The sequence below is a fragment of the Pseudophryne corroboree genome, chromosome 5 (genome assembly GCF_028390025.1).
Source record: "Pseudophryne corroboree isolate aPseCor3 chromosome 5, aPseCor3.hap2, whole genome shotgun sequence".
In the NCBI taxonomy this organism is placed as follows: domain Eukaryota; kingdom Metazoa; phylum Chordata; class Amphibia; order Anura; family Myobatrachidae; genus Pseudophryne; species Pseudophryne corroboree.
The window spans coordinates 567,949,607-567,966,978 of NC_086448.1; the positions used below are offsets into that span (position 1 = coordinate 567,949,607).

At 42.4% G+C, this 17,372-nt stretch overlaps 1 protein-coding gene across 12 annotated transcripts in view; it reads right to left on the minus strand.

The window, feature by feature from the left end:
* The window catches only part of NFATC1 (nuclear factor of activated T cells 1), a 272,434-nt gene that overhangs the window by 196,994 nt on the left and 58,068 nt on the right, over nucleotides 1–17,372 (minus strand). For all 12 annotated transcript variants that reach the window (XM_063923310.1, XM_063923315.1, XM_063923306.1 and 9 more), the window contains 3 exons: nucleotides 5,813–6,015; nucleotides 2,020–2,192; nucleotides 690–830 (listed from right to left, as the gene is read on the minus strand). In XM_063923310.1, coding sequence (XP_063779380.1) covers nucleotides 690–830; nucleotides 2,020–2,192; nucleotides 5,813–6,015 — 517 coding nt within the window. The remainder of the gene's footprint in view (nucleotides 1–689; nucleotides 831–2,019; nucleotides 2,193–5,812; nucleotides 6,016–17,372) is intronic.

Consider the following 17,372-nt stretch of genomic DNA (forward strand, 5'->3'; position numbering starts at 1 on the left):
TTCACAATATTGTACAACGATATGCAAATATCTACTAGTACTGTATCTAAGTTGCTCAATGACAGAACAGACCTTTGCCTTTACCCTGCATACATAAGCCCACATTATCTGTTCTATTAAACACGGGTCACTGAGTAACAAGGAATATGCCACAGGCACACTGAGCTAAATGTTCTAAAGAAGTAAATTAGCACCAAGCAAAGAATCAAAAAGCTATAGGATGTTGTTAATTATGCCATAACAGAAGACTATAAATCATAGAGTGAGGGGTGCGTCGAGCGCCAAAACAGGGTGGTAGAACACAACCCCCCCGGCTCTGAGAAGCAGAGCACTGCCCGGAGTGGACACTCCAAGTGGCTCTGCAGGAACCCTGCAAGCCACATGCAGGCAGGTGCCATGAGCTAGAGATGAAGCCGCCATATGGCCCTGTGCGGCAGCATCACTCATACACCACCAGCTATGGCTATGATTGCTACCACTAATGTTGGTAGACCTTATCGAAAGAATCTTGTTCTCCTCTGCTCCTTAATGCAATCATGGGTATAGGATACATAACAGATACAGAAATAAATAAATAAATAAATAAATAATTACACTGTTTAATCAGCCTCTAAACAATACAATATTGCTAATTAATAAATCACACTTGAACATGTTTTTCTGTCACCACAATTCATAACCGGACAAACCTGGGGCTTTTTCAACAAATACGACTTTGGAATCTTGATGGAAGTTGTGGCCAGTCACAACCATTTTCTTCCCACCAGTCACCGGGAAGCTGTCAGTACTTTGTTTTTCTACCAAAGGCAATTCCTGAGCAGATCGCTGGGCTACAGGGAAAATGAAATATAATACAGACATCACTCAATGGGTTTTCAAATGCCTTGTGTAAATGGGAGAATATCCCTAATACAGGTTACACACAAGTGCTCAAACTGTGATACAATGCTAACAGATTGCCTGTTACTGTAAGGATGGATTTTGTAGACTGACAATCTTATGCTGAACTGCTAGCTTTAACTATACATAAAATATGCAATGCTTATTCTTTTGTGACCTGGACACTGAAGAGGTAGACTTAATATAGCCAAGAGTCTTCAGACTGTAAATGACTGTATCAGAAGCCATGTTTACACATACAATGCAAGGAGAACAAGCTTGCCTATTGTGACAAATCAGAACATTACGTTTACTACTCTAATTGCACATTAGAATAAAGTTAACCTGTGTCCGACTGGCTGTTATTATGAAATGTGCTGTTTTCACTAATTGAAAAGGCCTTCAGTTCTTCACAGGTAATTAAACATGCTGGTGACTATGCCTAAATCCAATCTTTGTAAAAGACTGGGTTCTAGAAATGGATTAAGACTCAATGCTGGAGGCTAATGTTCTGTTAGGTACCCCAATCTTGAAGTGTTCACAGAAAAGACATTACTTGTCATAAAGCAAGCCCCACAAGTCAGAAGCTTGGCTTTGGCACAAGAACCCTGGAATGTCAACCCAACAGGCTTTAAATTGTACATCTATCCTTGGCAGTAATAAAAGAAGCCTCCACCATCTTTTTCAATATAAATAATGCTGCTAATTTTCATTTGTGGCTTAAATTAACAATGAAAGGGATTGGGCAATGGAACTTTAGTATATGTGTTGCTTGTATGTGTGATTTTGTTTTACTAAGAATGCTCAGGGTGTGCATGGAAAGAGGTTCTGCCTTTAAACTGAAACATGCAGGTAAAAGATGGGTTCCATGAGAAAGTATGAGACCTGAAGATTGCCAGATTTGTGCTAGTGCAAAACTCCTTTTGCAGACTGTAAATGGCCATACATCCCCTTACAGAGCAAATAAAGCCCCTAACAATGCACATTTTTCATAGTCTCATTTCAATAATCTTACTCCACAAATCGAAGCTTACCAGTGTATATAAAGTGCTAGAAACATCTTTAATCTGCCCAAACCCTCTCTCCTACAATCAGATTTATTCAGCACAGATTCAAATATTAGTAAAATAATTAACTTACAACACTCAATTGGATTGGATGCCACTTGCAGCGTCAGGGTCCTCCCATTGGCTTGTGGAATGTGTACACGGAACACAAGGCGCACCCTAGTGTTCTTACGTCCAATGTCAGTTTCTCCTTTCCGCAACTCAATGTCCGAATTGCGCAGCTTTAGTATACCGGCACAATCAATACTGTTCAAAGAAAATACAAAATACCTTGGTTACCACATACATTCTTACTGCACATGTTGTTCTATAATTACTAAAAACTGGATTTATTGTAATTTACAGCAATGTTATTGATCATGTGTCATCCTAATGTATTGAAACTACATTTACTAGCAATGTTTCAGATTGTATTATATCAACAGGGGGGGGGAGGGGGGGGGGGGCGCAAGGCTTGTGAAATCCTGATTTTGACAGTAATATCTCAGCTCGGTTTCAGAGTTTATACTACAGAAAATATAATATGTAAAACAGTATGTTTAAGCATTACCCATTTTCTAGGTTGGTGTAGAGTTTCACTATGGGGGAATTGTGCTGTATTTTAAGTCATTAGGGAGATATGATTTTATCATTTTGAGTAGAGGCTGTCACAAATCTTTCAGTTACTAGCTTTACTATTAACAGTACAAGGTTGCATACTTTATTTTCATTTGTCTGCAACACTGAATTCAGAAACAGGCGTATACATCATTTCATGCTGAAGCAAAGAATGTATCACCTCAATGATTAAGGCTGACATAGCAAGTTTCCATTCATTTGTTTTACACGTATGTAAGAATACAAAATATGAGTATTTATACGGATTCTATTTCATTAATCTCAAACAGTCTGAAGCACAGCTCAAACCTTGCAAGAATTCATCTGTGTAGTTCCCTCTAAAGGCTCATACACACTAGGCAATTTCAGCCTAAAAAAACCCGATAATGACATAAATATCGTTATCATTTATTTTTAGGCTTACATAGTCCAGAGTGTATGGGTGTATTATTGGTGAACGATGAATGATGCGCGTTCCCGCACATCGTTCAGCGATCACCAATATTGAGCTGACATGTAGCTCAACCTGTTAATATAGGGCTGAGCTGCATGTCCGGGAATGACGGCGGTGACATCACTGATTGTTATCGTTAAACGATAACGTTCAGTGTGTACGCGCTATATCGTTGAACGCTATATCGCTCAACGATATAGTCGTTCACTGCCGGCATTTAAACATCGGCTAGTGTGTACCCGGCTTAAGACTAGTCAGAGGACACTACGATATTGACGCCCAAGGGGTTAACTTAGTTGGTGATGACGGGGGAAGAAGCAATTCCCCACCACACTTAAACTAGATAGAAAGACACGGATTCTCAATAAACAGCTATGGATGGGACAAACCTAAAATATGGAAAATGATGTATTACAAATAACAGGTTACTATTGGTCCTACAATAATAAATAAACTACCACTAAAACCAAAACAATTCTTATGCTGCCAGGTGGCATCGTGGGTAACTGTCAGAGCTTGGAATACTAATTTATTCTGAGATATAATCCCAATGGCAAACAACCTCCGTGGCCTGTCCTAAGACCCCTCCTTTACATATAGGTTCCTTTTGTGTGCACATACATTGGCATTAGGTATACTGTGCGTTCACATCTTGTTAGTGAATCTTATTTACCAAATGGGGGAATTAGGCACATTCCCAGATACCACTGGTTTGGGGGTAGCATTATAATAATGTATATATATATATATATATATATATTTTTTTTTATCAGGAAGTACAATAAGCATTACAGTATATCTCATTTCCTACTATGCCCTTGTTATATCATATGCAAATACTCCATTTACAGAAAAAGGAAACTTTTGTGGAATTACCGCTGAAATATGTGGTCAGCTATGGACTGAGAAATATTGGCCATGTTGTTCTGTGTAGCCCATAATGGGGGTAATTCTGAGTTGATCGCAGCAGCAAGTTTGTTAGCAATTAGGCAAAACCATGTGCACTGCAGGGGGGGCAGATATAACATTTGCAGAGAGAGTTAGATTTGGGTGGGTTATTCTGTTTCTGTGCAGGGTAAATACTGGCTGCTTTATTTTTACACTGCAATTTAGATTTCAGTTTGAATACACCCCACCCAAATCTAACTCTCTCTGCACATGTTATATCTGCCCCCTGCAGTGCACATGGTTTTGCCCAACTGCTAACAAATTTGCTGCTGCGATCAGCTCAGAATTAGGCCCAATGTGTAGCGCTGAAAGCACTTACACAGTGTTACAGAATACAGAACTGTCTTTGGAACATAGAACTTCAGTCACTTTCCTCCCTGTGCTTCATTGACGATTTACACTCATTTCTAAAGGTAGCTCTTAAACAATATTTAATGACTATGGTTGAAAATAGCTAGACCATACCAGAGGGTGAATCGCCCACCTGAAATGTGATCGACAGTACAAATTGCATGAAATTAGAACATGTCATTAATTAGAGACTTGTTAGTATAGTAGGAATGACATTAATAAAGCACTTCAATAAATTGAATTACTATATCTTATCTAGATTTTTTTTTAAAAAACACAAAAAAATGTTAGAGACGTGGGCCCTCATTCCGAGTTGTTCGCTCGCTAGCTGCTTTTAGCAGCATTGCACACGCTAAGCCGCCGCCTACTGGGAGTGTATCTTAGCATAGCTGAATTGCGAACGAAAGATTAGCAGAATTGAGAATAGAAATTTCTTAGCAGTTTCTGAGTAGTTCGAGACTTACTCCTACACTGCGATCAGTTCAGTCAGTTTCGTTCCTGGTTTGACGTCACAAACACACCCTGCGTTCGCCCAGACACTCCCCCGTTTCTTCAGACACTCCCGCGTTTTTCCCAGAAACGCAAGCGTCTTTTCACACACACCCATAAAACGGCCAGTTTCCGCCCAGAAACACCCACTTCCTGTCAATCACACTCCGATCACCAGAACGATGAAATTTCTTCATTAGGCGATGAGTAAAATACCAAACTTTTTAGCAAATTTACTTGGCACAGGCGCACTGCGAACATTGCGCATGCGCAGTTTGCGACTAATCGCTCCGTTGCGGAAAAAAACTAACGAGCGAACAACTCGGAATGAGGGCCATTGTACGTTTTCAAATAACAAATGAATAATGTACAAAAAGGTAATTAAGTATGTATATGGAGAAAGTGCTCTAAATAAAATCTGAAGGTATAAAACAGACGTGGGTTCATTACCTTTTGTACATACAAAAACATCTATCCTCTGGTGTCAGATTCACTTTACATTGAGCTTCATTTGCTATAAATTTGCCTGCTATAATTATTTGACTAATTGGCGACTGCGTGCAACATATTCATTCTAGACCTTTTTTTTTTTTTTTTTTTTTACACAACACTTGCAGAACCTGCAGCAATGAGACTTTCTGTTTTACCTCCCTAGAGTAGTTTAATCGCATGCTTGAAAAAGCACAGCACTTCAAAATACAAGATCCAATAAGTGTTGTGCTATAAACTGAACACTGAGTCTGAAGTGGATATTTACAGCTATGTAACTGAGACGTGATTTATAAAAAGCAACAGACGCACAGGCTGAAACACTATAAGCAAAAGCAATCAGTGTTCAGAAATGTATTTTTAAGGTTTATGAAGGTGGTAAAATGGGGTGAGGTACTTCAAACGACGTTTTGAAAATGTTGATTGGGAAAAGCTGGGCAATTTCTGGGATTTACATAAAGTATTACCATATTGAATCCCCCCAAATAAGCACAGTTACAAGAACGTGCCTGGCAAGCAGGTGGCATTAAAGGCTTACATGGCTTTCATATTGTTCTCAGGCAGCAGTGGGATTTCCAAGACTTTGGTGTTGGAGATGATGGTTTCGTGGCTTGTGGTGGAAACGGTCTTGCCTGTGATGCGATGTACTTGATAGAAGGCGTGAGGTCGCAGCAGGCGATCGTCTGCCGTGCCAATGAACAGCTGGATAGTGAGTGGCTCACTTTCTAAATACCCATGTAGCTGGCAAAAGAACAAAAGATTCAGGCATGAAAATAAATAAGGAATAATCAGGACAGGTGCTGAGTGTTAGACCATCATTTTGGCCAGAAATATTGGTGTAATAAAAAAGGTGTAAGTCAGAAAAATATCTCATTATTTCAGTGACCTGAGGCAGTGGCGCTAGAAGTAATCTTTATATGAACCGCTGTGCACACTTAGAACAGTCTCACACAGTCATCTTCTCTCCAGGTTTGGAGGGAGCTCACATTTCAAGTGATGAAAGCAGACAGTGAGTAAATAGATCTGACTTTTTCAAAAGCTACATTCAATATGGATATTAAGAATTTTCCTCTAAAGTAAAACGTAACAGAGTCAAATATCATAAGCTAAAACTTTTAACCATATGTGCAAAATATGACAGAGTGAATTTCATTTACTAGTTCAAATATGGCACTGAGTAAACAGGAGGCCAGGATGTGACGTGACAATGCCAAACTCCCATTTCACTTAATACTGTAAACTAACTGAAATGTACACCAGTAATAACATTAGCTAAATGAAATTTCCATATTGCCAGCACAGCCATATTATACTACTAGTAGTTACCAGCCTATCAAAATGACGGAACAGCATAACAGTAATGTCATCGCCATTAGCTGTGCATGCCCAAACAGAGCAACACTTAAATTGCTCCGTTGGGCACCATGTAGTGGCCGCTAGCACGCAAGACACTTGAATCCCCCCATAGAGGTGAGGAGCAGAATTAGCGTTTTATTATATAGGATGGGTTATGTAATCAGTCTTGGATTGCAACTAATTTTACCCACAATTTGGTGGCTATAACTAATGTCCCTGCAGGAGGACACAGCTGTTGGGTTGCAGGGAATGTATGACCATAAACCTACTACAATCCTTCCTGTAGATGCCAGTTATGTGAGTGAGTGTAGTTCTTGCATCTACTTGTAGTAAAGACCTGACCTTATCTCCCATTACACTCCCACCTATCCTCTTCACTCCACAAATGCATGCCGATTTATCTGCCAACTGATTAATTCCTCCCATTCCTGCTTCCGAGATGTTGGCCTTGCTGCTCTTGAATTCCCTACCTCTCCCTATCAGCTCTCCACCTCTCTACAAAACTTCAAACAGGCTCTCAAGACCCACTTCTCTATCAAACTCAGCCATCTCTCATACTAACCCTCTGGTTTCTTGTTTTGTTCATTTGTGTATGTAATTTGTTAGGCGCAGCGGAACCCTTGTGGCGCCATATAAACACAATAATTATAATAATAATACTAAAAGAATGTACATAAAACATTCTACTACAGTTTTGCTCAATATTAAGGGCTGTTTTTAATAGGTATATTAAGGTGTTCATTATGGATAGAGAGATATCTGGAATTATGCAATGACAGAAATGCTTTCAAAATTATTTTGCCATTGTAGTATGCAGCACTTTACAGAGAATAAAAATAAAATAAAATAATTCACATTAGTTCTAGTCCCAGAGGAGGTTATAGTCTAAATACTTACTAAACATACACTAACATTCTGTTTTGGACTTTGGGAGGAAAGCAGAACACCTGTCGGCCATGTTGGACAGGGGCATAAAGGACCTACCAGGGGAATGCTGTGGTAGGGGCCCATGCTTAGGGTTGTGGATAGCCTCCTGTACCAGATTAATAACAGCAATTCACTGTATAATGAAAATACAGTATGTATAATGTATAATTAAAGTATACAGCTTCGAACCTGATGCCTAGAGAAGGGGGTGGGCACTCCGGCAATGGGGCCCACTGTGGGTTTCCAATGTACCCCTATGGGCCAGTCTAACCTTGCCTGTCAGTAACCCTCACAAACATGGGCACTGCATAAACTTTACATGAGCTACAATTGGTAAAGTTACCCATTACTTTACTATTTGTTTGACCTTGGCTCTATCTAGGCACTTAACATAATGGTTCCACCTACCATCTAGTAGAGACCTGCGAGCACCGCCATGTTTTTGGCTTTAGTTCTAATTCACAATCATGTTTTGGTTTTAGCAAAACCAACCTTAAGTGTTTTGGTTCAGATTCGGCTTTTGGTTCAGTTAAAAATCGATAATCATTAATAAAAAAATAAAAAAAGAGAAAAAAAATCAATAAAACAGCTAAAATCATGTAATTTTTGCAAATTAAAATCCAAATTCCGAACCAGGACTCGTTTACATCTTTTTGGGAGATCCGGAACAGGTTTTGGTTCAGTTCGGATCCACAAAGTTTGTGGGTTCGGATTTATGGAGACCCTAACTGCACATGTCAATCATCTAGGCTAGGCATTCCCAACTCTGGTCCTCAAGACACACTAACAGTCCAGGTTTTAGTGGTATCCATGCTTGAGCACAATTGACTTAATTAGTTCCTCAGTTATTTTTATTTAACCATCTGTGCTGAGCCATGGATATCACTAAAACCTGCACTGTTAGTGTGCCTTGAGGAACGAGGTTAGGAATACCTGATCTAGGCTTTTAATGTACAATTCCTACACGTTACCCAGTATATTTAAAAATCCAAAAACAATTAAACGTAACACTTAAAATAAACAAATGAAACTAAATAAGAGGAACTATCTACAGGAACAAAATACATGGTTACATAGTTCAGACAATGAGGGGGAAAAACAAAAAGCCATAATAATCAATGTTATTATTGGACTGTTTTACGTTTGTAAAATTATATGTTAATATGCAATAGAAAAAGAAGTCTGCAATAATCACAGAAAATATATGGTGCACATTAATATGTTTGCCATTTGTGTCACAAGCTCATTTATCTGGAGTTCCTTAAAATATACACTATTGTTCATAAAAATAAAAATAAATCAATTGTGGTCTCCAGCATAGTATTATTTTTTTCCCCAGACACTTATGGAAAATGGGACAACAACAGGGCGGATTTGAAGGCTCAACTGCAATATCAGCAAAGGATGTCGTTTTGCTCTCCTAAGAGATTAATTTGTGTCTCCCTGAAGGAAAATCCTTTCTACCATAGCAGGGCGTTTTCCACCCATGTGAGGATGTGCAGATGAACAGGTATCTTTTGTTGTGATTAAATAAGATATTGACAAATAGCGGTATGATCTCAAATAGCGGGAGTCTACTACATGGGGGCATCGTCAAAAGTAATCTGTCTTGATCCATTTAATATATGGATAAACTTTTGCCATGTATCCACTGAAACGGTTACATTTTGTCATAAATATGTTTAAGTACAATGTTGTCTGTAGTTTCATGTTTACTACATTGCGAGGCAGGTTATATTAAATGGGGGCAGTTGTCCCTAAAGTGGAAAATCATGTTAAAAACCATCTTTTATGCAAAACATTTTTAGGTATTGTAATACATCTGAAAACTAAATTTATGAGCAAATACAATGTATATATTCCCTGGACCCAATACATGCAACTGACTTGCAGAATTTAGCTTAAGGATTCAGGTGCCTGCAGTAATTTTCAGAGGACCTCATTCAGTTTGGATCGCAACTAGCGATACAACTGCAAAAATTACTAAGATGATGTGGGCGCATGCGCAGGGCCCATCCTGCGCATGCGCCTGAATTAACATGGGATGGGGGCGGCAACGCTCCATTTCCTTGGCGGAGACGGAGTGTTGCAGGGGTGGCGTCAGGTAAACGGAGGCGGTGGCAGATGAACGGGGGACTTGGCATGGGCGTCACCAGAGCAGCTGCGTGACATCACACGCATCTGCTGCAATCAAAAAGATGGTGGCGGGCCTCCTGTCCTAGCAGCCAGGTTGCGCCGGCAGGAGGCTTCCCCACTTTCTGCGATCATGCTGAAATTGTGGTGCGACCGTAATTTCAGAGTGGTCTCAGAGGGGAGGTTGTGGTCAGCATGCTGGGCGGCCTTGGCCTGCGATGGGTGGCCCACAGCATGTGAACAAAAGGATTGCAAATTCTGCTTTTTAGCAGAATTTGCAATCCTTACTGAATCGGGTCCAGAGTCCTGTATCACACTAGAAGATGAAGAATTTTAATTTTCATGAGCACGTGTAGTCTGCATTGATATTAAAATAAGATTTTACTTACCGATAAATCTATTTCTCATAGTCCGTAGTGGATGCTGGGGACTCCGTCAGGACCATGGGGGGGTAGCGCAGGAGACAGGGCACAAAAGCAAGCTTTTAGGATCACATGGTGTGTACTGGCTCCTCCCCCTATGACCCTCCTCCAAGCCTCAGTTAGGTACTGTGCCCGGACGAGCGTACACAATAAGGAAGGATCTTGAATCCCGGGTAAGACTCATACCAGCCACACCAATCACACCGTACAACTTGTGATTTGAACCCAGTTAACAGTATGATAACAATGAAGTAGCCTCTAAAAAAGATGGCTCACAACAATAATAACCCGATTTTTTGTAACAATAACTATGTACAAGTAATGCAGACAATCCGCACTTGGGATGGGCGCCCAGCATCCACTACGGACTATGAGAAATAGATTTATCGGTAAGTAAAATCTTATTTTCTCTAACGTCCTAGTGGATGCTGGGGACTCCGTCAGGACCATGGGGATTATACCAAAGCTCCCAAACGGGCGGGAGAGTGCGGATGACTCTGCAGCACCGAATGAGAGAACTCCAGGTCCTCCTCAGCCAGGGTATCAAATTTGTAGAATTTAGCAAACGTGTTTGCCCCTGACCAAGTAGCTGCTCGGCAAAGTTGTAAAGCCGAGACCCCTCGGGCAGCCGCCCAAGATGAGCCCACCTTCCTTGTGGAATGGGCATTTACAGATTTTGGCTGTGGCAGGCCTGCCACAGAATGTGCAAGCTGGATTGTACTACAAATCCAACGAGCAATAGTCTGCTTAGAAGCAGGAGCACCCAGCTTTTTGGGTGCCTACAATATAAACAGCAAGTCAGACTTTCTGACTCCAGCCGTCCTGGAATTATATATATATATATTTTCAGGGCCCTGACAACGTCTAGCAACTTGGAGTCCTCCAAGTCCCTAGTAGCCGCAGGCACCACAATAGGTTGTTTCAGGTGAAACGCTGACACCACCTTAGGAAGAAACTGGGGACGAGTCCGCAGTTCTGCCCTGTCCGAATGGAAAATCAAATATGGGCTTTTGTAAGACAAAGCCGCCAATTTTAACAATCGCCTGGCCCAGGCCAGGGCCATCAGCATGGTCACTTTCCATGTGAGATATTTCAAATCCACAGATTTGAATGGTTCAAACCAATATGATTTGAGGAATCCCAACACTACGTTGAGATCCCACGGTGCCACTGGAGGCACACAAGGGCTGTATATGCAATACTCCCTTGACAAACGTCTGGACTTCAGGAACTGAAGCCAATTCTTTTTGGAAGAAAATCTATAGGGCCGAAACTTGAACCTTAATGGACCCCAATTTGAGGCTCATAGACACTCCTGTTTGCAGGAAGTGCAGAAAACGACCTAGTTGAAATTTTTTCGTGGGGCCTTCCTGGCCTCACCCACGCAACATATTTTCACCACATGTGGTGATAACGTTGTGCTGTCACCTCCTTCCTGGCTTTGACCAGGGTAGGTATGACCTCTTCCGGAATGCCTTTTCCCTTAGGATCCGGCGTTCAAACCGCCATGCCGTCAAACGCAGTCGCGGTAAGTCTTGGAACAGACAAGGTCCCTGCTGGAGCAGGTCCTTTCTTAAAGGCCGATGCCACGGTTCCTCTTGGAACAGACATGGTACTTGCTGAAAGCAAATCCCTTCTTAGCTCCCGAGGCCATTAGTCCTCTGTGAGCATCTCTTGAAGTTCCGGTTACCAAGTCCCTCTTGGCCAATCCGGAGCCACGAGTATAGTTCTTACTCCTCTATGTCTTATAATTCTCAATACCTTGGTTATGAGAAGCAGAGGAGGGAACACATACACCGACTGTTACACCCACGGTGTTACCAGGACGTTCACAGCTATCGCCTGAAGGTCTCGTGACCTGGCGCAATACCTGTCCCATTTTTTGTTCGGGCGGGACGCCATCATGTCCACCTTTGGTCTTTCCTAACGGTTCACAATCATGCGGAAAACTTCCCGATGAAGTTCCCACTCTCCCGGGTGGAGGTCGTGCCTGCTGAGGAAGTCTGCTTCCCAGTCGTCCACTCCCGGAATGAACACTGCTGACAGTGCTATCACATGATTTTCCGCCTAGCGAAAAATCCTTGCAGTTTTGCCACTGCCCTCCTGCTTCTTGTGCCGCCCTTTCTGTTTACGTGGGCGACTGCCGTGATGTTATCCCACTGGAACAATACCGGCTGACCTTGAAGCAGAGGTCTTGCTAAGCTTAGAGCATTATAAATTTGCTCTTAGCTCCAGTATATTTATGTGGAGAGAATTCTCCAGACTTGATCACACTCCTTGTGTGACTGCTCCCCAGCCTCTCAGGCTGGCCTCCGTGGTCACCAGCATCCAATCCTGAATGCCGAATCTGCGGCCCTCTAGAAGATGAGCACTCTGTAATCACCACAGGAGAGACACCCTTGTCCTTGGATATAGGGTTATCCGCTGATGCATCTGAAGATGCGATCCGGACCATTTGTCCAGCAGATCCCACTGAAGAGTTCTTGCGTGAAATCTGCCGAATGGAAGCGCTTCGTAATAAGCCACCATTTTTACCAGGACTCTTGTGCAATGATGAACTGACACTTTTCCTGGTTTTAGGAGGATCCCGATTAGCTCGGATAACTCCCTGGCTTTCTCCTCTGGGAGAAACACCTTTTCCTGGACTGTGTCCAGAATCATCTCTAGGACCAGCAGACGTGTCGTCGGAACAACTGCGGTTTTGGAATATTTAGAATCCACCCGTGCTGTCGTAGAACTACTTGTGCTACTCCGACCTCCAACTGTTCTCTGGACCTTGTTCTTATCAGGAGGTCGTCCATTTTCTTTGAAGACGAATCCTCCTTTCGGTCATTACCTTGGTAAGGACCCGGGGTGCCTTGGACAATCCAACGGCATCGTCTTGAAACTGATAGTGACAGTTCTGTACCACGAACCTGAGGTACCCTTGGTGAGAAAAAGCAAATTTTGGGACATGGAGGTAAGCATCCCTGATGTCCCGGGACACCATATAGTCCCCTTGTTCTTTGCTATCACTGCTCTGAGTGACTCCATCTGGATTTGAACCCTTGTAAGTGTTCAAATTTTCCAGATTTAGAATAGGTCTCACCTAGCCTTCAGTACCACCATATAGTGTGGAGTAATACCCCTTTCCTTGTTGTCGGAGGGGTAATTTTATTATCACCTGCTGGGAATACAGCTTGTGAATTGTTTTCAATACTGCCTCCCTGTCGGAGGGAGACATTGGTACAGCAGACTACAGGAACCTGCGAGGGGGGAAACCTCTCGACATTCCAATCTGTACCCCTTGGATACTACTTGTAGGATCCAGGGGTCCTGTACGGTCCCAGCGTCATGCTGAGAACTTGGTAGAAGCGGTGGAGGGCTTCTGTTCCTGGGAATGGGCTGCCTGCTGCAGTCTTCTTCCCTTTCCTCTATCCCTGGGCAGATATGACTCTTATAGGGACTAAAGGACTGAGGCTGAAAAGACGGTGTCTTTTTCTGCAGAGATGTGACTTAGGGTAAAAAACGGTGGATTTTCCAGCAGTTGCCCTGGCCACCAGGTCCCATGGACCGACCCCAAATAACTCCTCCCCTTTATACGGCAATACATCTTTGTGCCGTTTGGAATCTGCATCACCTGACCACTGTCGTGTCCATAAACATCTTCTTGCAGATATGGACATCGCATTTACTCTTGATGCCAGAGTGCAAATATCCCTCTGCGCATCTCGCATATATAGAAATGCATCCTTTAAATGCTCTATAGTCAATAAAATACTGTCCCTGTCAAAGGTATCAATATTTTTAGTCAGGGAATCCGACCAAGCCACCTCAGCTCTGCACATCCAGGCTGAGGCGATCGCTGGTCGCAGTATAACACCAGCATGTGTGTGTATACTTTTTAGGATATTTTTCAGCCTCCTATCAGCTGGCTCCTTAAGTACGGCCCTATCCGTAGATGGTACCGCCACTTGTTCTGATAAGCGTGTGAGCGCCTTATCCACCCTGAGGGGTGTTTCCCACCGCGCCTTAACTTCTGGCGGGAAAGGGTATACCGCCAATAATTTTCTATCGGGGGAAACCCACGCATCATCACACACTTCATTTAATTTATCTGATTCAGGAAAAACTACAGGTAGTTTTTTCACCTCACACATAATACCCTTTTTTGTGGTACTTGGAGTATCAGAAATATGTAACACCTCCTTCATTGCCCTTAACGTGTGGCCCTAAAAGAAAATACGTTTGTTTCTTCACCGTCGACACTGAAATCAGTGTCCGTGTCTGGGTCTGTGTCGACCGACTGAGGTAAATGGGCATTTTACAGCCCCTGACGGTGTTTGAGACGCCTGGACAGATACTAATTTGTTCGCCGGCTTGCAGCGTGTTGACATTGTCACGTAATTCCATAAATAAGCCATCCATTCCGGTGTCGACTCCCTAGAGAGTGACATCACCATTACAGGCAATTTGCTCCGCCTCCTCACCAATATTTTCCTCATACATGTCGACACACACGTACCGACATACAGCACACACATAGGGAATGTTCTGATAGAGGACAGGACCCACTAGCCCTTTGGGGAGACAGAGGGAGAGTTTGCCAGCACACACCAAAACGCTATAATTATCCAGGGACAACCTTTATATAAGTGTTCCTCCCTTATAGCATTTTAATATATATACATATCGCCAAATCAGTGCCCCCCCTCTCTGTTTTAACCCTGTTTCTGTAGTGCAGTGCAGGGGACAGCATGGGAGCCTTCCCACCAGCCTTTCTGTGAGGGAAAATGGCGCTGTGTGCTGAGGAGAATAGGCCCCGCCCCCTTTTCGGCGGGCTTCTTCTCCGGAGTTTTAGATATCTGGCAGGGGTTAAATACATCCATATAGCCTCAAGGGCTATATGTGATGTATTTTTCGCCATACAGGTATTATACATTGCTGCCCAGGGCGCCCCCCCCAGCGCCCTGCACCCTCCGTGACCGCTGTGTGAAGTGTGCTGACAACAATGGCGCACAGCTGCAGTGCTGTGCGCTACCTGATGAAGACTGAGAGTCTTCTGCCGCCTGGTTCCGGACCTCTTCAATCTTCAGCATCTGCAAGGGGGGTCGGCGGCGCGGCTCCGGGATGAACCCCAGGGCGAGACCTGTGTTCCGACTCCCTCTGGAGCTAATGGTGTCCAGTAGCCTAAGAAGCCAATCCATCCTGCACGCAGGTGAGTTCACTTCTCTCCCCTAAGTCCCTCGATGCAGTGAGCCTGTTGCCAGCAGGGCTCACTGAAAATAAAGAACCTAAAAACTTTTTCTAAGCAACTCTTTAAGAGAGCCACCTAGATTGCACCCTTCTCGGCCGGGCACAAAAACCTAACTGGGGCTTGGAGGAGGGTCATAGGGGGAGGAGCCAGTACACACCATGTGATCCTAAAAGCTTGCTTTTGTGCCCTGTCTCCTGCGGAGCCGCTACCCCCCCATGGTCCTGACGGAGTCCCCAGCATCCACTAGGACGTTAGAGAAAATATAATTAGCATGTCTAAAGAAAGCTCACTATACATCTAGCCCACAAAATATCTGCCTGTAAATGTGACACTTGCATACTACTAATATGAGCAAAATGCAGACACTTTTACATCATGTGAAAAGTCTGTTGTCGCTTGGACAGCTCAAAGTATAATAGTATAAAAACACATCTATGAATTGTATAATAATAATAATAATAATAATAATAATACATTTTTCTGGCTTATTTTATGGAATGAGTTACTAATTTATGGGCGATTTGTGTCAACTAAAACCATTGAAGCTCAGACCAAAAATATTATAGCTATTATTATTATTATTTTTCCCAGATGAATAAAAATTAACTCCATAATGATGACACTTTACTGCCATCATAGAGGTTCTTACATTTGTAAGTAATGTAACGTTATCTATTTCATTATACAATACTTTTGTTGTGTTCTATGAAGAACACCGCTTTGCTAGAAAACACAGATTGGGAGGCATAGCTGTGCACAAGTGATAGATTAAACTCATTTGCTGTTGTAAGTTTCAGATAAGTTGATTCTGAATGAATCTTAGTAAACAGTCAGGAAAGACTGCAAACAGCACAACATGACACATGTACACTGTATGTTTGTGCCATCTTCCTTGCTAAATTGTCCCTGGAATGCTGATACATATATACGTATTTTTTTAGGTTCTACAATGTAACAGCTTGAATGATGATTCTGCCCTAACGGCAAGCACAAGTTCTAGCTGCCAGATTATTAATGATATCATTCATGCTTCCAAACAAGTAGCAAAACAGGGAGGCAAGCCAAAGAACGCACAAGAGTGAGCGCACACTACTTAACTGAATCACTGAACAGAATTAGACTTAATGATTTTTTGTTACTATGCAGGACTGAAATAGCATACAAATGGGTGCTTCATCATTAGATGGCTCAGGATATATTTCTTTCATGTATTAGGTGGGTTTAGGGCCTTATTTATTAAAGGGTGAAAAGGCCCTATATAGGGTAAAAATGATGGAGATATGGCTTTATCCTATCAATAGGTCACTCACCGTTACTGCAATAGCAAAATTAAGTTTAATGACAAATCCAAAGTAGTATTTGTGTTTCAGAGCTGCCACCCTTTGCTTCACAAATGACATCATTTGTGCAGGATGCGGTCAATTTACCTACAATCAAAATCCCGATGGTCAACATACCGACAACCATTGACCGACGGTCAAAATCCCGACATGGTCAAAATACCCACATTTAAAATACAGACAAGGTCAAAATACCGACATTTAAAATGTCGGCAGGTCAAAAAATCAACATGAATTTTCCATGATTTTTTTATTGAAACCGACTTGTTCATACTTTACCATCCCAGTTGACCTGGAGGGGGAATATAATAGTGTGCCGAGAGCAGCGAAGCACCGTGCCCGAAGCATGGCGAGCCATGCGAGGGGATGCGGTACAGTTATACGGTGTATATGTCGCTATGTCGACATACACACAAAAAAACAATGAAAAACATGTGTCAACTTTTTGACCTGTCGACATTTTAAGTGTCGGTATTTTGACCTTGTCGGTATTTTAAATGTCGGTATTTTGACCGTCGGTTTATTGTTGTCGGTATTTTGACCATTTGGATTTTGATTGTAGGTATTTCATACTAAACCCATTTGTGCACTGTGCTATCTTAACACTGCAATGTCTGTAGTTATAGCAATGATCTTATATTCAACAACGTAAGAAAACCCTTGTCCCCACTGTTTGTGGGATTT